The sequence below is a fragment of the Pecten maximus genome, chromosome 8, assembly GCF_902652985.1.
Source record: "Pecten maximus chromosome 8, xPecMax1.1, whole genome shotgun sequence".
Classification (NCBI taxonomy): Eukaryota; Metazoa; Mollusca; class Bivalvia; order Pectinida; family Pectinidae; genus Pecten; species Pecten maximus.
This window is the reverse complement of record NC_047022.1, coordinates 22916078-22937634: the sequence shown is the minus strand read 5'-3', so window position 1 is coordinate 22937634 and position 21557 is coordinate 22916078. Positions and strand designations below refer to the sequence as shown.

Sequence of the window (21557 nt, the reverse complement as noted above, 5' to 3'; positions counted from 1 at the left end):
CTTTGCTTCACAACCATTGCTTTGAATAACTATGCATTTGCTATTACTGCACTTAAACCCATGCTTTTGTCGAATGAGCTTGGACTTTTTTGTTTTATATTGTTGAACGCCTTACAATAACTGGTCATTTAATGACGGTCTGTCCCGATGTGAAGTGCATGCGAGTGTGTTGGAGGCTGTGGTATATTTGTCTCCTTGTGATAACGCAGAACTGATTCCGATTTATAGTCCTAACCTCATCGAAACACACTGCTTAGACATAGAGGACATCCCACGCGGTCTTATTATACTGAAAACAGGCGAACCAGAGGTTCCACTATCAAAAAAGCTAAGAGAGATATGGGAGATGATGTAGAAAGCCAAAACTATGTTCTCTCAACTAAAAGAATCAGCACACTTTCTCATTATTGTCAATCGTTTATGATGGTATGAGTCGCGATGAACTCTATCGTCTTCAAGGAAGATCGGACAAAAACGTTCTTTTCATATTTATTTTTAACACCACATTCAATACGATTGAATGATAATATATCATTTATAATGTCCACTTCCTCAGTTCAGCGTTCAAAAGTTTACCCCACATTGCATTGTATGGGTGAGCGAAGGTCGTTGTCCTCCCGTCGATGTCTACCATATGACGACTTTCGTTTGCCCATTTGAAAAGGCTGCCCTCTAAATTAAATACTGCGGGAAACTCGGAACCGGGACGAAGAGAAGCTGTTCAAAACAAAAGCATTTCATGTTTTACAATTCACCGTAAATCGAACTTTAAATTGGTTAATTATATTTTGAATATATCATCACTATAAAAGGATAGCATGACGCATTCTGCTGACATATCATTATACCAAACATTTTGGCAATTTCTAGTAAGATGTCATACAGCTAATGCACAATAGGCAAAAGAAAACTCGTAAAATTAGACTTGTAATGTCCACTCATCTACGATACTCTACGATACACTGTAATACAAGATCTAACGATACCCCGTTTCGAACTCGCGACTAAGAAGTGGCGGAACACCTTAACCGCTCGGTCAACGCGGCCCCAAAATCTGCAAAGTCACATTTTGACTTACAAAGGGTTAGGATAATAAAGACCTAACAATGAGCAAAATAATCATGCCATTTTTCTCAAACCGTATAAATGTTTGAACAGGATTGTTTGGTCAATTGACTAGGCCAGAACCTTCACCAAATCCTAAAGTATTTGTATAGCATTTGGCAAAGGGGAGTTTTCAGTGATTAGACCTTCATATGTCTAGAAATGTATCTATATTCATCAACTCAGCTGGAGATAATGGATGTATACGGTATCACATACACTCTTTTTGAATCAGCACTGTTCGCTCGATATTACATTTTGCAAATTTATCGACCAGGTAATTTTGCGCCCCCTAATAACATCTCACCTGTGTTTGCCTTCATGTATTTCTGGAATTTATCCGCGACAGTAGATGATCTATATCCGATCGAACAGTAGCATACGATGTCAGTGTTTCCCAGATTTTTGACTGAAAAAACAAGATGATCGTAAGTGAACGCGGCAGTATATGGCAAACCAAGTAGTCATTTATTCGTGGAGCAATGTTGATTCAGTATTTTACCAAATTATAAAGGATATCTTATATAATATATTAGACATCTAACATGTTTATGAGATATCTTAAATGTTTATAGGATAGATAACATGTTTATAAGATATCTAACATGTTTATATTGATATCTTATATGTTTATCTTATATGTTTATAAGATATCTTATTTACACTTTGAGATATCTTATGTAATATATAAGATATATCATATAATATATAAGATATCATATTTATTAAGTAAGATATCTTATTTACACTTTGAGATATCTTATGTAATATATAAGATATCTCATAAATGTATAAGATATCATAAGATATAAGATATTTTATATAATATATAAGATATATAACATGTTTATGAGATATCAAATTTAGAGTTTATGAGATATCTTATATAATATATAAGATATCTTATATAATATATAAGATATCTTATATAATATATAAGATATCTTATAAACTTTTCTTCATGGGATATCTTATCTATTATATAAGACATCTCATAAAAGATATTTTATATAATATACCGGTAAAAATAAAAGTCCGAGAATGACTGCTCCCAATGTAAGGTCACTTCCGTTTTTTGTTGGAAGGCCAGTGGTGTGGCTGAAAGAGTGGCCGAGACGGCGGCAATCAACTGAATAAACTGATAAAATATTATGAATATGGCAATTTTAAATATGTATCAAACCATTGTTTCAGCTTCTGCCATGTGTTCCGATGAGATTTTGTCGGCTCCGTCATCGAGTGGAGGAGGGTTCCTTAGCTCAAATTAAAAGTTCGTTCTTTATAAGATATCTTATAAACGAATTATATAAGAAATCTTAAACAATTTTCTTTATAAGATATCTAACATAATATATTAGATATCTGATATAATATATATAAGATATCTTATACAATATATAAGATATCTCATTTAATTTTCGTTATAAGATTCCTTTTATGAGATATATTACATGATATATAAGATATCTTATACAAAACTATATAAGATATCTCGTTTATTATATAAGATATCTTGTAAATCATATGAGATCTCTTATATAATAATAAAAGATATCTTAGATGATTTGGAAAATTCCTAGATCAACGTTGATCCGTAAACAAATGACAACTTGGCTAACCATAGCAGTAACACGGTGTCGACTATCATCTGAGTTATTAAATTGAAACTAAGCTTCCGGAGATGTTTGGTTATCAAATTTTAAATACAAATAATACTACTTCGACGTTACATCTAAACGAGATGTTTAACCTGTGGTCTTTTTCAACATATGAGATAAAATTTACCTGGCTGGAGATCTTGCGGTAATGTCTTTATGATTTCGATCAAATCTTTGTCGAAATCTACCCTTACAGATCCTTTCAGATGACTGATCACGAACTCTTCCTCTGGTCGGCAGTCCTGTGTGACAATTATCAAACATTTATATCTAAATCAGAATGTGTACCAAAACCGTAATTCTAACTCAAAATTGATAAACAGTGGTCAATTATAAACATAAAATCTACATATTCATAGAGATTTTTAAACAAGAGGCCCAGAGGGCCTGTATCGATCATATGGCTATGGCAATGAATGAGAGAAAACACTAAACATTTCTACAGGATTTTGAATAATTTGCTTTATTTTCACTATTGGGTACTACAACTCAGGACCCTAGGAGGCCAGACCCACCGTTTACACATTATTGGATCCCTTTCATCCAAGAATACAACAGGTCAAGTATGGACAGAATTCCTCTCATTTTTACGAATGTAGGAGGATTTTTACCAATTTTGTGTATATTTTCCGTTTAGACCCGCCCCTTAGTCCCCTAGGTTACGAAGTCCCACCGTTTATGCGCTACGGCATAAACTCACCGGTTCTTCGGACCAGTTGAGCTTAAATGTAATGTATTGGACCAAGTGTCCCGGGAGAGAAAGGGTCTGCTTAAGCAATGACATTAGACATACATTAGCCAGTCGAATCCCGGTTAAGTCATGTTCTCAAAATAAGAGCTATGCTGGTCAAAACGGATCAACTAAGTATTTAATCAAACATCGAAAACTTCCGATGCCAAATGAGGAGAACGTCAATTTGCTCCTTGTGTTCACCAAGATAATTTTACAAGAAAAAAAATACATGCAATATTTAGGCTCAGAACCTGGTTGGTTTCGACCAATTTCATGTAAACAATCAGGCCAACTTATCAATAAATAAACATTTGATACAATAATTGACTACTCAATATTTAAAGGTTTTGATCATATTATACCAAACATCAACAAATACACGATAACGTGGTTGATATTGTGTTATCAGCCAATCAGAATTTGTGCAAAAAACATCATTTTATAATAAACTCATTTGCTTTATGTTAAGTCATCTTTAAAACAAGACGTACAAATGATACATGACAGACAAGAGCACAAACACTTTGATGTAGATTTCTTTTTGGCATTATGAAATGTACATGTATTACTAATTTCTTGCAAAATCGAAGCTTACCAGGAGGACAAGTTTTCTTGTGGCATTGGTGACTTCATTTACTTGATGTTCCGACGAGGAACCTGTCACATTTTCACTCCCGGACGTGCTCTGATTCCCGGTTATGGTATTGTTTCCAGCTGGTTCAAAGGGCATGGAACGATATTTTATCCATTTAGCCAGTGTGTCCGTGCTGATATCTGTCACGGACTCAAATTTCTTTGAAATAATAGAAATCGACATTTTCATCCCAATGCCTGTCGCCATGGTCCAGCAATGACTGTTCTATTTCACTCTGGAGTTAGAAAGTGATACTTCTTTTAACAACACACCAACGACAAATTTACTGTGTTTAAACAAATATCTCCATGAGACGGGAAAATTCAATCCCATTCTGTCTTTTTTGTTGTAAACAATCAACAAGGTTAGAGTTAAAATTAAACACATGGTTTTCCCCTGTTTTATTCGCCAATTTTGCTGAGAAAAATTCCAGCAAAATGACAGATATCAAAGGTTCCTTGTTACTGCAAACGAACATATTTTTACCGGAATTTTATCTTAGCGCCTTGCGTTGAATGCATTCTATTAAATTGTAGTTGAGCTCTTTTTGTTATTTCAACAAATTTTATAGTTTATATATTCTCTATAGCAACTTTTATTAATTCATCACTGCATAATCTGTTGAAATTGGGTTATGTGCTCAAATTTCTGTACCCCAAAATAAGTGCGTTTAAAGTATTTGAATAACAGTTGCAAGACTGTAAACTATTTCTGCGTGCGATTAGTTTTAGCGTATTTGTCGGGCGACTAAGATTCGCGAAAATTGATCGATGAGAAATAGTTTCAACCACAGGTAAAGTACACCTTTTATGAATTGAAATCAGTCGCGAAAAAGTCGTTAGGCAAGAAAGAGGTTACCGCAATAATTGATAAACATTGGATTGAAAATAGATAAGTCGAGATGCATAGCCAGTATACGTCTAGAAATGAAAGTGCACCTCCTCAGTAAAAAAACAACTATTATTAGATGATCGCACAAATGTTGGAGGCTAAGTATTATGACAACAAGAGGTCGTATGGACTGGTATCGCTCAAATGGCTCTACAGCTTTGAATGTCATTTCTAAAGATACTATTCTTATTACTACTTTATTCAGATATCAGAGTAGGCTAAGTTTATTCATGTCAATACTTTTCTAGCATTCCAGCATACTATTGGACTAATATCCACCCCTATGACCTTGAATGTAGGTCAATGTCATTCATTTTAACAAACCTGGTAGCCCTTCACCCCAGCTTGCTACAGGCATAAAATAAAGTCCATGTGCCTCTTGGTTATTAAGAGGAAGTTGTTTAATTGAAAAGGTTGACGCCGGACCCGGCACCACGGCATAAGCTGATTTGCCCTTCGGGTAGGTGAGCTAAAAACAACACATATGCCAAACCATATTGACCACATCGATATAACATATTTTGAAGTTTTTCCTTCTCGTTAGTCATGGCCAATTTTAATGTCCCTTAATTTTCCAATATTGACTCTGCGATAGATAGATCAAAGGTAAAGTACTTCCAAAACTCAAGTAATCGGCACAACTACGGACTATGTGTATCCTACATGTGATGGCCTTACAGTTACTGTCAAGAAATAGCGGTAACAATGATTGTTTACTGACGGATGGACGTACGAGCAGGGGGAGTAAGCTTTGAATAGCCTACCATGTTATGGTGATGACAAGAATGGGATTAAACCTAGAATGTTCCCATCGGGCTTCAAATGGAATAACATCTAGGATACCAATCTGGACTAAAATGGGATTCGGGTTGGAAATGATAAGATTATACCTAGATTGCTTCAAGCATGGAAGGAAAGAGAGTAGGATAAAAACAAGAGACCCATGGGCCTTAACGGTCATCTGACAAACACTTAAAGCATCTAGTTATGTTTCAGATCAAATTTTGTTTTTATCAATTTTGGCTTAAAGGAGGAGCAGCATCTTACAGCAAAATTTCAGCCAAGTTCTCATTTTTGGTCATGTCTGTCCCAATGGGTCGGACTATGAATTGGGATTGCCCTTCCCCAATTTGGTTTCAAACCAATTTGGTTGCAGTCAATTAAGGTATTAAGGAGTAGCATTTTAAAGCAAAATGTTGCCTAAGTTCCCCTTTTGGTGCCTCGCCCCTCTGACCTCAGGGGCCCCATAAGCCTAATTCAAATAAATTATGATTGCTGTCCCCTTATGATATTTCACACCAACTTTTATTGCAATCCACTGAAAGGTTAAGAAGGAGTAGGGTTTTAAAGCAAAAGTATAGCAATTTCATACACTACGTAATACACAGTTCCATAAAGGGTACTAAACTGGATTTATTCTTACCTGTAATGTGTGGCGTAATAAAAGAATAAGAAATCTCATACTTTCCGTATGAATTATGTCGACGGGTTTGCACGCACCTGAGACTTGCGTGAATCTGCATTAAATCAACAACATTAAATGCATATTCATCTGTTTTGTTAACATAGTGCACACGTCCCCAAAGCACATCATCAATCTACAGTACTAGACAGGTTTAACTTACAATAATTAACGACATAAAAGTGCAGGATAAAAATAAGCGTTATGTTGGAAATAATATCATTACCATTTGGTTGGGATTTTATTGATAAGATTTTAAAGTTGTCCCTGTTGTTACCGTTGCTCGATAAGACCGTTGAATTGAATCCTTTCAATCCGATCAACATGGTCAATGACTGTTATTTAAAGACAAGAAAGCCTTTGTTACCGGCTGTAATTCCCTCCTATATGAACGAAGCATAATTTGACAATCAAAGTGTCAAGGCCACTCATAGGTGTTGTGATGATGAAGTGCATTCCTGAATGTTTTACTGATGATTATCCTATGGCAATTTAAGGAATGTATTTACTTTAAAAAGGCTGTGGTTGCGTTAAAGTTGTGATGAACAGTGAAGAATTACGTTTTTAAAACTCACTTAAATTGGCATACTATGATTAAGTTTAATTCTTTGATCGATTAATCCGTGATGTCCGTCACATGTTTCTTGATAAACCACATCGCGATTCCCTACTTATAAGATTCCTGTGAATTACTCTCCCAGTTTATTTTGGTTTTTAAATTGTACTCAATTTACTGCTTGTTTTCTCTCCCTTAAATAACTGATCTGTACCCCCAATTACAGGTCTGACAACTTTCGTAAGAAGAAACTCGTCTCGGAATTTAATTTGTTCCAGATAAATTGGTCTTCCGTCTGTTCTGGTGACTTGTTAGATTGCATGTTCATGTTATATACTTTGTGCAAGCATTCTCTATCGACTGATTTTAAACATGTAACAGCTTTATAGCTATCGGATATCTCTGTTGCGGAACCAAGGTAACGTTAGGTTTCACCTCAAAATCACTTCAACCAACTCAACCATCGCGGTCATTTTTGTGTGGCCTATTTTTCAGAAATTACGAACCAATCGGAAGTATTCTACATTCATTTAAACTATTGAATCCAAAAACAATCGGAGATTTCACTTATCGATTTCCAATTGAAAAGGCCGAAACTAAGAAACCATATTTGACGGTCGAGGGCCATTTTTATCAATCCAAGAGCTTGAGGTGTCGCATCAACTAAAGTGTATACGAGTTACCTCCCCTCGCAGGAACCAGGAAGCAAGCATAATAAGTTAATAACTCGGAGATAAAACAGGTCAATGTGTACGATTTCGGCTGTTTTTCTTTCAGTTATTTGAATACAACAAATGTCTTTTAAGATATAAAAGCGTGAATTATATTACTAAATTCGCTGAAGGAGGCAAGATTGTCTAGTGTGTTGTAAACGGTTTTTTTTTTGGTTTTTTTTTGAAAAATTATTTCCGTTCCCGTTATCATTGAAATAAACGATTCCCCCGAGAGTTCCAAATGGATTTGGCGATGACCGCTTAAGGTTGCTGTTTCACAGTTTGGTTTAGTTTGGTTTAGTTTTGTTTAACAGCCAGGGTCATTTAAGGACGTGCCAGGTTTTGGAGGTGGAGGAAAGCCGGAGTACCCGGAGAAAAACCACCGGCCTACGGTCAGTACCTGACAAATGCCCCACGTAGGTTTCGAACTCGCAACCCAGTGGTGGAGGGCTAGTGATAAAGTGTCAGGACACTTTAACCACTCGGCCACCGCGGCCCCCTTTTACAGCACCTAAAAACAAAGACGAACAAGAGAATTGTATCCAACGAACAGTAAATAAGGGCCTGGTTTCCGTTCATGATTTAGTATACATATTTATAGTTGTCCTTTGATTTCCTCTGTTAACGATTTAAAAGTCCTCTGATTATACTCCGTGTTTCAGTTAATCAACATAACCCTTGTTCGTGTTTTAACAATTTTGACCTCTTGAATATATGATAGAATTATCACCAGACAATTCGTTATTTGTAATCGAGTTGCATGGTCACAACAACGCAATTTGTAATAACTTTCAAAATTTGGTTTTGAGTAATGATAAGAATTTCGTTACCAGAATTAGGTTGAAACATGTACAAATGAAATATTATATTTCCATCTGGTGACGACCATTAACAGGAAAAAAAGACTTTGCATTGCTCATTACAAATTGCGTCGTTATTAAAAATTGCGTGGTGGCATAGCATCTCATCTCTGAGTGAATAGAAATTGATATTTATCACAATGGCAAAATCATAAAAATGTAAGCCGATTACTTCACCTTTAAATTCTTATCACGAGGATTGAGATATCTGTCCACATTTACACGTCGCTATAGTACATTTTATGAGTCGTGCGGTTTTCAAAATAAATGTGACTGAACTGTCTTTTTCCCAGTTAGGGAAGCACATACATAAGGAAAACAGGAAACCCCTGAAATGTAGAGGAGAGTTTACAAAAGAGTGTATTATTTGGTTCAACGGCGTGAAATATACTGAGATATTAGTGATATCACTTGGGAGACTAGATAACCGCAATCATAACGAATGTGTTCAAGATAAATTAATGAACCTATTTAGTCTGTTTTATTCACCACTACCTTTCTAGGCAAATCTTCGCCTGCGAACAAATTACTACGGTAATCATGTTTCCGATTACGCTCGTCTTCTTGCAACAATTTTCATATGAAATGAAACCTTTGACAGGTAGATATCTTTCTATATTCCCCGCTTTCCTGACATTGTAGGTAAACTTTTGAGAGGTAAGGAGAAGATATGTCATTATAGCTCGACAGAATGATACATTTTGTTGAGACATAATGTATTGACTGAAACTCGAAGAAAACGTAAAGCATTCTACACGAAGTTGAATTTGTTTTATTGAACATTGTATTACGGGATAAAATAAACTGATTTTGCGAGACTAATCTTCTCATCTGCCATTACCAAACCTACCACGAATCTATCTGAGCTCTTAATACATATACTCCTGTTTCTTAATTTGAGGACTTTCAGAAGATTATTTGGGAGAGTTATTAAACGGCAGATAAGTTATTAAACGGCAAATAACAATGTCATTCCCAAATCAAGGGACGATAACTGTGTTACTAAGTTTGATGATAAACGGATAATATATGTTAAGAGTTATTGCATAGAAACGGGAAAAAGGGAAAACAAATCGTAAATAAAGGGGTCATATCTTTGTCCAAATAACGTCAAGCAAAAATGGCAATTGATTGATTTGACCGATTGATGGGACCAAAAGTGGCAATCAAACTTGGCCTAGGCATTAAGGAATTTAACACTTTAATTAAGTTTGGGGAAAAAAGATGACAAGTGCGCTTTTAGTTAATCAAGGGGCCATAACTCCGTCAAAGTCGCGCAAAAGAGGCAATCGTACCTGGCCGAGCCTTTCAGGCTTAAAACCTTGTTGCCAACTTTTAAATTAAAAGTGTTAACATTTGTTGCAGTTATTGCATGATAACAAAGCATGAGAGATGGGCGATGAAAGCGAGAACAACAACATAAATCTGTATTTCTTTCAGTCAATCTGTTAAGCACTATTTCAAAATAGAAATGTTGTAGCATCTAAATGTCAAAATCGTGTTCATTTTATTTTTGTTTATTTTTAATGGGGATATTAGGGGAGATGAATTCGATATTCAATCTTCCTAAAGAGCTAGCCGTCAACTATAATGCAGTATTGTGATGAACATAAATGCCATTGAAAAGGAAACATTTTGATATGAAACTGTTTTGATTATTATTTTGACATTTTTATTAAGTATCGTCAAGCTTTTATTCAAAATTTCACCACACAAATCTGAACGACTGAACGCTGGAACATTGATTTTAGAAAATATAAAATGTAAGCTGTATTGACTTAACAAAAGCGAAACCAGTTATATCAACGTATGTTAATCCCTCTGGTCCAAGTGGAGAGAGATCTTACTGTGGGGGGAAACCGGAGTACCAGGAGAAAACCCACGTGGTCGGGGAGGTCCGAAAATTGATATCCGGACGCCTAGGTGAAAGGCTATCATACTCTTTCATATTTGTCTATGTAGGATGGGGATATTCCACCCGAGAGTCAAAAAATTTAGCGAAACCCGGGGCTTGCCAAGTGTGGAATATACCTACCCCATATACACACATACTGAACGAGTATTTCTCTCCAATACTGCTGCCCTGGCAAAAAAAGTCTCAACCATCCATCATCGTATTTAGCAAAATCTCTTATGGCGTTCTGAAAGACCATACTTATCTTTGGCAAACCGTCAGTTTGCACACAAATGCCATTCCTTTTATGATTGATCATGTCAGATAGCTGTGTAAGATTATAAGACTCTTTCATTATGTGTGAATGTAGGATCGGGATATTCCACCCTCGGCAAGCATTGGGTTTCAATACATTTTGTGGCCCTCGGGTGGAAAAATCTACATGATAGGCAGAGGCGTAGCTTCCTATACGCGGATACGCAAGTGCGTACACATTTTCAAAAAAAAAAAAAAAATCCTGAAGCTTTGATTGTCATTGTTTTTTGTATAATTTTTTTTTAGAATACCGAGTACATGTATTTGACATTATTTGAAAATAAAGAAAGCGGCAGGTACTGGCAAAAAGATAGATTTTTTAAAGCTAGTCAAAGAGATTTTCTTTGTGTTTCTGACACAGAGGTAAAGGTACCATTTTTTGGATCCTGTTATGAACATAGCTCCCGCGCCAGCGGCAAGTAGCTTCAAGCCTTATCCGGAAATACCAGAATACCCAGACATAGTGCGATAGGGGAAAGACTAACTGCTATTGTCACCATTAAGTTGTCCCTAATGACAAACACATGGATAGTAAGTTAACAATGCAACTGCGCGAAAATATTCTTCTTCTTCAGATATTGTCAGATTTTGCTGCAATTTGGTATCTAGATACATCATGGGACACGGGTCCTGGTAACCCCACTTTCACATTTTAACAAATGGTCGTCATTTACAAGGCTCGGATTTGTCGAAATTTCAATATTATTCAATTTGATTGAAAATTAGTTTTTAGTGGTTTTGGTCATCTTCGGCACCACATCTGCGTACACATCAAAACAGGTCTAGGCTACGCCACTGATAGGGATATTCTCATCCTATAATCTTACATCAGTACTGTACCTAACATTGGCAAACTCTATCTAACATGGCGAGATATGAGAGAAGTGGTACCACTGTCCTAACCGATCACCCACGACTTATAATGAGATTCTGTTTTATAGAAATGAATTATATTTTCCCTATGAAAAACAGGAATGTGCCTGTCAATTGTCGGGGGAGTTTCGAATGTCAAAACATCAATTGACAATTATGATAGCTTTTCATAAATATCACCGTAAATTGAATAGGCCATTAAAGAATTGTTCAAGAAAGATTAGGCCTTTTTATAGAATTCATTTCGATATTCTACTTAAGTTGTTAGTGTAGAAATGTCAAAAGATGTAAGACAAAAAATACCAGGGTTATTTCTCGTTTGATGACATTTCACATTAGAATAAAAACCAGTTTATTACTCTGTACGAAACTGTTTATTTCGTAGTTTATGATATTTTGTATGTCTTTGGCGATCGACATGATCACGATGACAGAAGAGTCTTTAATAAGGCATAATTATTTCTATGATGGTAAAATTTTACTATGGTATACTTTATCCAGCAATACCCGAGTAGATTTCGTTATTCGTTATTGGGGATTCGAATAACGAATCCGCCGCTGGCTGGCAGCGGATTGGGGATTCAGTTTTTTTATGTTTAAATGATATTTCTTTTAATTGACATTTTGACGATTGGATTCAAATAACAAAACCGTTGCAGCAGTGAATTTAGGATTCAGTTACATAATACATGTAGTAATTTTTCTCATAATATATGATTGGGGTTTCGAATAACGAATCCGCTACCAGCAGCTGATTTGGGATTTGAATCACGAATCCGCTGCAGCAGCGGATTGGGGATTCGGTTTTTTTTTTTTTTATGTTAAAGGATATTTCTTTTTATTGACATTTTGATGTTTTGATTCAAATTACGAATCCGCTGCAGCAGTGGATTTAGGATTCAGTTACATATTAGAATGTTTTCTTATAATATATGATTGGGGATTTGAATAACGAATCCGCTACCAATAACGAATTCGCTGCAGCAGCGGATTTGGGATTCAGTTTTTTTTATGTCCAGTTGCTATGTTTATACCCCCGCCATGAAATTGTTGGGGTTGGGGGATGGGGGTATAGAGGAGGATATCTAACAGTGTCTTCAGTAATAAACTGTACCAAATATATTTCACGAGTATGGCTGATATTTTGATATTTTTGAAAAGTATTATCAACACGAGTGAAATATATTTGGTATTACTGAAGATACTGTTAGATATTCTGTTTATTACATTTTATAGCAAAATATACCCAGGCAGCTCAATCTCTCTCAGAATTCATTGCGGTCCCTTGTCAACGGCTCACAAATGTACGCAAAATCGTGACGTTATGTATTCTATCTTACATTATAACGTCATATAACTTCAAATCTTTATTTTCCGCATTGTCGTTTGTAAGCAGTGTTCTGATTGGTCAAATCAGAAAAAGTGGCATTTTCCACTAGTGAAACATATCAGAAAAAGTGATATTTTTCAAAATATCACTTTGATAGAATGAATAATTCTCGATATTTCACTGGTAAAAATGTAATAAATAGTGTTACACGTGTCCGTCCCATCCCATCCCGCTTCAATATTAAACTAGCATATCTATATAACTAAAAATGTGATTGTTATCAAACTTTGTTAACATAACAAATATGACGTCTACTTGCGCAACTTACTCTTTTTACCGGATCAAATATCCAAGATGGCCGCCACAGCCAACGATTGGCTAAAATCATATCCTGTTATAACGTTTGTTCGATCTGATTTATTCTAAAGGATCTTGATGGGGGAGATGATACCACGACAGCACTCATTATTAACAATAAAAAAAAACCAGAATAACGATTCAAGATGGCCGCCAAATAGAGATTTCTGATTGGTCGACATTTAAATATCGTTCGATTTTCATGAAATTTGGTATTATATGCAGTCTGGCTATACAAAGACAATGGCAGTATTTATTTTTGTAAAAAAAAATGTGGCAAATATCAAGCCTTCATGTGTATATATAGATAAAAGAGCATAAACCTTTTATCTGCAATTTTGGATTATTTTTTAATTTTTGCTGGAAAAAAAAACAACTTTATATTTTTGTTTTCCAAGTGCCATATCTCTGTCATTTTTCGTTGTTTTTAGCAGTGAAAACGTCAACAACAATCCTTCGTCTCCACTCGCGTCATTAATGTGCCTTAGCTTGAGCAAATCGCGAACTCTTCGCTGAAATCAACACCCCACAACGATAGATTAGTTACTGCTGAACATATAAAAATTAATTAAAATTAGATTAGCTATCAATATCTCTCTCCGAGATCGGATCGAAAAAGTGCATGCTCGTATCTCTCGCCATCTTCAGGTTCATGTTCTGATAAAACGGGGAATGAGAACAAAGGCATGATAGCCCGACATCGACATTGATACAGGCTTCTTCTGTCGTCATAGATACCAAATAAGTAAGCACAGCATCGAAACCAGAACTAATAAAGGAGAGGGAAATACTATCATCCGAATCTTGGCATTACATTGTATATTGCTATGAGTTATCTCGGATTACATTGTATATCACAGTAAGTTATCTCGGATTACACTGTATATCGCAGTAAGTTATCTCGTATTACACTGTATATAGCTGTAAGTTATCTCGGATTACACTGTATATCACTGTAAGTTATCTCGGATTACATTGTATATCGCTGTAAGTTATCTCGGATTACATTGTATATCACTGTAAGTTATCTCGGATTACATTGTATATCGCTGTAAGTTATCTCGGATTACATTGTATATCACAGTAAGTTATCTCGGATTACACTGTATATCACAGTAAGTTATCTCGGATTACATTGTATATCGCTGTAAGTTATCTCGGATTACATTGTATATCACTGTAGGTTATCTCGGATTACATTTTATATCACTGTAAGTTATCTCGGATTACACTGTATATCGCTGTAAGTTATCTCGGATTACATTGTATATCGCTGTTAGTTATCACGGATTACATTGTATATCGCGGTAAGTTATCTCGGATTTCATTGTATATCACTGTAAGTTAGCTCGGATTACATTGTATATCTCTGTAAGTTATCTCGGATTACATTTTATATCGCTGTAAGTTATATCGGATTACACTGTATATCGCTGTAAGTTATCTCGGATTACATTGTATATCGCTGTAAGTTATCTCGGATTACATTGTATATCGCTGTAAGTTATCTCGGATTACATTGTATATCGCTGTTAGTTATCTCGGATTACATTGTATATCGCTGTAAGTTATCTCGGACTACATTTTATATCGCAGTAAGTTATCTCGGATTACATTGTATATCCCTGTACGTTACCTCGGATTACATTGTATATTGCTATAAGTTATCTCGGATTACATTGTATATCACTGTAAGTTATCTCGGATTACACTGTATATCGCTGTAAGTTATCTCGGATTACATTGTATATCGCTGTAAGATATCTCGGATTACATTGTATATCGCTGTAAGTTATCTCGGATTACACTGTATATCGCTGTAAGTTATCTCGGATTACATTGTATATCGCTGTAAGTTATCTCGGATTACATTGTATATCGCTGTAAGTTATCTCGGATTACATTGTATATCGCTGTTAGTTATCTCGGATTACATTGTATATCGCTGTAAGTTATCTCGGATTACACTGTATATCGCTGTAAGTTATCTCGGATTACATTGTATATCGCTGTAAGATATCTCGGATTACATTGTATATCGCTGTAAGTTATCTCGGATTACACTGTATATCGCTGTAAGTTATCTCGGATTACATTGTATATCGCTGTAAGTTATCTCGGATTACATTGTATATCGCTGTAAGTTATCTCGGATTACATTGTATATCGCTGTAAGTTATCTCGGATTACATTGTATATCGCTGTAAGTTATCTCGGACTACATTTTATATCGCAGTAAGTTATCTCGGATTACATTGTATATCCCTGTACGTTACCTCGGATTACATTGTATATTGCTATAAGTTATCTCGGATTACATTGTATATCACTGTAAGTTATCTCGGATTACACTGTATATCGCTGTAAGTTATCTCGGATTACATTGTATATCGCTGTAAGTTATCTCGGATTACATTGTATATCACAGTAAGTTATCTCGGATTACACTGTATATCACAGTAAGTTATCTCGGATTACATTGTATATCGCTGTAAGTTATCTCGGATTACATTGTATATCACTGTAGGTTATCTCGGATTACATTTTATATCACTGTAAGTTATCTCGGATTACACTGTATATCGCTGTAAGTTATCTCGGATTACATTGTATATCGCTGTAAGTTATCTGGGATTACATTATATATCGCTGTAAGTTATCTGGGATTACATTGTATATCGCTGTAAGTTATCTCGGATTACATTGTATATCGCTGTAAGTTATCTCGGATTACATTGTATATCGCTGTAAGTTATCTCGGATTACATTGTATATCGCTGTAAGTTATCTCGGATAACACTGTATATCACTTTAAGTTATCTCGGATTACATTGTATATCGCTGTTAGTTATCTCGGATTACATTGTATATTGCTGTAAGTTATCTCGGATTACACTGTATATCGCTGTAAGTTATCTCGGATTACATTGTATATCACAGTAAGTTATCTCGGATTACATTGTATATCGCTGTTAGATATCTCGGATTACATTGTATATCGCTGTTAGATATCTCGGATTACATTGTATATCGCTGTAAGTTATCTCGGATTACACTGTATATCGCTGTAAGTTATCTCGGATGACATTGTATATCGCTGTAAGTTATCTCGGATTACATTGTAAGAAATATCATTATAAGAAATGGATTCATCGCTAACTGGCGGCAGTGAAACGCAAGCCTGTCGCGGTGTTTGGTCAGATCCTCGTTTACTGACACTGACTTTGTAGTAGGACACTCTCTGAACTTCTTACTTGATTTTAAAAGGGTTCGTTTAGCCTCATAAGACCTTAGTCTCTTTTCATAGGATTCCCAACGCGGTGTTACCGTTCAATGTCATCAGCACTTACATATATATACCGGCCTTATCAAGGACCAGAGCAGTTGTATTTTCAGATTGGGATTCGGGGATCCCAGAGATTCTTACCAGAGGCCTCCGACTATATTGCTCTAGATCGTCCACCAGTTTTAGCCGGAGGTCTTGGTTTTCTAGCTTAACGGAGTCTAGCTCGGCCCTTAAGGGTGCTATTTCCTTCTGAATCATACATATTATAATGATCGAGAGCAATGCGTCTTTTCGGAAAAGGGCTATAGGACGAATTTCGATATTGCGTTATTATTTGTATTGTTTTACAGACAGAACATACATTGAATACAGGTCTATTGTGGCACGTAATGTCATGCATGTACATATGTACACATGTATATGCCACCAGGCAATCGTAGAACATAAATCACAGGGGAAATCGAAGTGATTCGTCTTCAACTGTCACTGTGATTTCGAGTATGAATTGTAACAACCATGTTTCTCAGGAACTGTCTTATACATGAACAGAGGGTTTAAGGACCACATATGGGTTTGAAAGGGCTAATACATGAATGTAGCTACATACCATACAGGTGTAAATGTATTAACGAGTATATAGTCCACCAGAATGACATGCCGTGTTGAACTTCGATAATCATTTCGATTGTAGACGAGTCAATAATAACGTAGGGATAATAAGTGCACTGCAACAGTTTCAAATGATGCTCAAGACCCTTCACATTGACGAATCAGTCGGGACAAGTTGGTACATGTACGTTATAATTACTGAGGTTCTGGTTACAGTGTAACGGGTTTAGATTTTAAGGGATAGTTATATATTACAGAAACATTAAAAAAGATACTTCAACATAAAATTACTTGAATTAGATAAAATGACATAATCTACAGCTGGTATATAATCAGAAACTATAGAATTCAGAGAGCTTATCTAAAATATTTTGGTGAAACAGTTACAATGATATCATTGTATTAGTGTTTATCTATGTCGTGTCGGGCTTGTTTTTGTTCAAATGATCAAAATAGTGCTGTATTGGTGATTTTCATGATAAAAACGATTATCTATATTCATGTAAAACCATATACAACACCGTATTCAAATGTATTTAGGCTAAGATAATATAATGTATTACTACAAGGTGAATGCCGGATATTTTTTGTCCGTGTTTCACAACTTTTAGACAAGCCGGAAGTGCATACATAAAGATAGGCAGGGGGTGTTAAGTCCTGTATAAACGAAACTCTATACTTACAAATCAGCTATGGTTGTACAGGTACATGTTGAGGGGATCGCACAATTTGAGACAAAGGCAAAGGAACACAAAGGAAAAACGATAATCGCCTTGTTTTCTGGCTCGGTGGATGCAGAAGGCAAAAATTGGTGCCCCGACTGTGTGGCAGGTAGGCAACAGTGCTGTCCAAGGGAGGCTACTCTAATGGGAAAAAAACAATAAATGTACTTTCGGTTTGCCTGACCGATAACCAAGGATATTCGAATACATGTAGATAGGCTTTACAAAAATAATTCATTGAACAATATCCAAAGCAACTTTAATTGAGATTAATCAATATTTATCAGAAATCAGATAGGAAGTAAACAACAGCTTATATTTAGCTACATGATTGAATAAGACACTATGCCTATGGTCGATTTCGTTATTCGATGGGAAGGGGGGTGGGGGGTGGGGGGATGAATACTCCTATTTTTTTAAAATATGCATAGTTATTAAGTCTGTTCCACATCCAAGATTGACTCCAATGCTGTTTTCTTATTGTGTGACTTATTAAGGGTTTCTAGTTTCTCCTAGTTCTAAAATGTCTGAGGATGTGTTAAGCTTGCCAAAAAATGTCTTTGAGTGTAGCTTTTTAATTATAGATCTACTCTTTATTTTATTATATTTTATTTGTACTTATGATAGCTGATCCGGTAGTCTCCAGAAATCTTTCCAATGCTCCAGAGGATGCCGTTTTCATCCATTGTGGTGTTGGTGGCCGAGATTAGTAAGTAAATTTTACTGTGATTTAGGTTTTATCATTTTATTATAGGCCCTCCATGCCCTCACTTTCACTCCAAATTAATATATACATGTAGTTGATTGGATATTCCATATAATCTGAAATATAGATTGTGTAGAGCTGCTTAAATTTAGGAATATTGCATTGGTACAGTCTGTACTTTATAACCTCACAATACAAATCATACAAAGATCATGGGAAAGTGAAGAAATTTTGTTTTTTATTTTAAAAGATTATTATGCATGTACATGAATATATAGGTTCAGATACAGGTTTTAAAACAATAGATTTGTAGTTTCTCCAACATATTTCCCCTTCCATTTCAAAGCTTGAAAGATCATTGGCATTTTAATTTTTGTCAAGGTGCTATTTTCTGATATCTTACTGCTTGAAAACTAAAAGAAATATTAAAGATGCTACACCTCCTACAGAGTGTAATAAGTTGTTATTATTTTGACAATGAATGACATTTAGGCCATGGATATATGTATGCCTATTTAAGACCTGCAAATAAAAAAATAATTTTATAATGTCAAAAATTGTCATAATAAAGCCAAGAAGTTACAAACTTTTGATTATCCCTGCATGTGAAAGAGACCAACATTATAATCTACTTTAATTTGCATACACATGACCTTGACCACAGTGCATTCTGGGAGAGATTTACATACAGAAGATACATGAATATGGTGGACTTCAGCTGGTGAAAATACTGCCTGTTGGCTAACATAACTACAAAATTAAAATGCCAAGGTTTTAATGCAAAAAGAAAATAATAAAAGAAACATTCTAAAACTATACGCCGCGAAAAATCATGATCCTCTGCATGCTGCCACTCACGAATAAATAGCTTTCTTAGCGTTACCCACTTCGGCCCCATTTCGCTGGATTGATACAAATGTGATTTATCATTAAGTTTAAGCTGGTGAATGATAGTCAATCTGCAATCAATACATATCACAAAAGAAATCTTAACCATTGATTCAATCGCATCATATGCTTACAGTTTTCAGTTAAGATGACAACAGACCGACCATTACACTACATACCTGTGTACACACTTACCTCTCCAACAAAAACTGCCATTTCCACTTGTTTGTGATTCCATTATTGTTTTTTTTTTTATATAACTCCACCTGTCTATGCAGTCTCCGATTGAAATCCTTCCCTTTATTCATTTCATTATCTAATTTTTAATTAATTCCTTCTTTTCTGGAGAGGTAAACACTTATATGGCCTTCATCACTATTTAGTGCGATCCCGGGGCCATTACTCATTCAGTATGGAGGCGGAGCGAATTGGAGTTTCTTGGGGATGAAATCAATTATTTTTATTTTTTTAATTTTAAAGAAAGATAAGAAGATGACAATTTCTGAGAATGGTAATTATATATAGTGTAAAGTGTGTAACTTTTATTGCTGAAGAAAAATACATATGAGTCTATTCGTGTATTTTATTGATAAAAAGTATTATTTACTGGAGGTGTAGAACTTTTAATTATTCAACACGTAATTATATTCCTCCAGAAAATGTTGAACTAAAAAGATTAACTTTTTTAGCTAGGACATCTAAAGACAGGTTTATATTCTCATTATTTATAATAACTATGGTTATTATAAACATAATTATGAGAGTAGGTTAGCTTAAGCCTAACAGTAACATTTCATGAAAAGATTGTCAAAATGTAAATTGTAATGAAAATGCACACTTATACTTGCTTTCAAAGGACTTTTTTGAACAATTTTGAAATAACTTTCTTTACCACCTGGCCATTAACATGATTTACTTCACTGTATAACTCAACATTTGTATTTTCAGTTGGAAAGATAAAAATAATGTCTTCAGAACAAATCCACAGTTAAAACTGAAGTGTGTTCCTACCTTGATGAAACTGGGAAAGGTAAACACAAAGAGGTGCTATCCTCCACCTGTTAACAAACACCTCTGAATACTACAGTATTACTGCAATATTGAGGGAACAGGTCTTTTCAAAGGCTTACAGTTCATTAAGAAATACAGATATGGTTCAATTCTTGGTGTTAATGTTCTTCTGTATTGTAACTGAAAAACACATCTTTATATTAATGACATATTTGGCTGTTTTCATTTATGCAATAATGTAATTTAAACTTCAAGAGAAATGTAAGCATTTTTTTATAATGCTGCTGCAATTGTTGGCAAATTGAATTGTATCATATATTTTTTTTTTATATTTCAGCCAAATAGACTTGAAGAAGGACAGTGTGCTGATGACGATTTGGTGAAAATGCTGTTCTCTGACGAAGACTGAAAACCCTTGCTCTTAAATTCAAAACTAATGCTTCTGTCAAATGTCAAGTTAATTATAGTTGAATGTGGATACAAATTTTGTTCAATCATTATGGAATATTTGTATTCATGCAAAGATTTGTTTGGTGGATAGCATGAATTGTATGAATACTATCAATGATATTTAACCAGAAAACAACATTTCATGAACTGTTTTCAGTATAAAAGTGGAATGTTTCTCTTTCAATGATTAGAAATGATTTGATGTCCATACAGTATAACAGAACTAGGTATGTCAAAATAATAATCACATGCCTGTACATTGTTTAAGCTGAAATGCATGTAAAGGTGTTTGTGTGTCACAGGAAGTGCAATGTTCATAAATTATTAATTTGTTAAGGTTGATTAATGATCCAAAGATCATAAATAATAAATGACATAAAAAGGCAAACATATTCTCGTAATGTTTTTACCCTTCACACGAAAACTCTTATTACAATTAAAGATACTACATTGCCAACAGCAATACACTGCTTGTCACAAGACAAGTGCATAAAGTACAAGTTAT

At 35.0% G+C, this 21557-nt stretch overlaps 2 protein-coding genes across 2 annotated transcripts; one reads left to right on the top strand and one right to left on the bottom strand.

The window, feature by feature from the left end:
* Positions 1-477: 477 nt before the first annotated feature.
* LOC117332816 lies at positions 478-18122 on the bottom strand. The gene is made up of 5 exons (XM_033891861.1): positions 17959-18122; positions 4091-4364; positions 2890-3004; positions 1412-1513; positions 478-717 (listed from the first exon to the last, which is right to left on the bottom strand). Exons 2-5 carry the CDS (start codon positions 4334-4336, stop codon positions 536-538), a joined length of 645 nt encoding a protein of 214 aa, XP_033747752.1. The 5' UTR covers positions 4337-4364; positions 17959-18122; the 3' UTR covers positions 478-535.
* LOC117332817 (thioredoxin domain-containing protein 17-like) lies at positions 17875-21440 on the top strand. Its single transcript, XM_033891863.1, has 4 exons — positions 17875-18106; positions 18625-18706; positions 20540-20621; positions 20940-21440. The coding sequence occupies exons 1-4, from the start codon at positions 17968-17970 to the stop codon at positions 21009-21011; spliced, it is 375 nt and encodes a 124-aa protein (XP_033747754.1). The 5' UTR covers positions 17875-17967; the 3' UTR covers positions 21012-21440.
* The last annotated feature ends 117 nt before the right edge of the window (positions 21441-21557 follow it).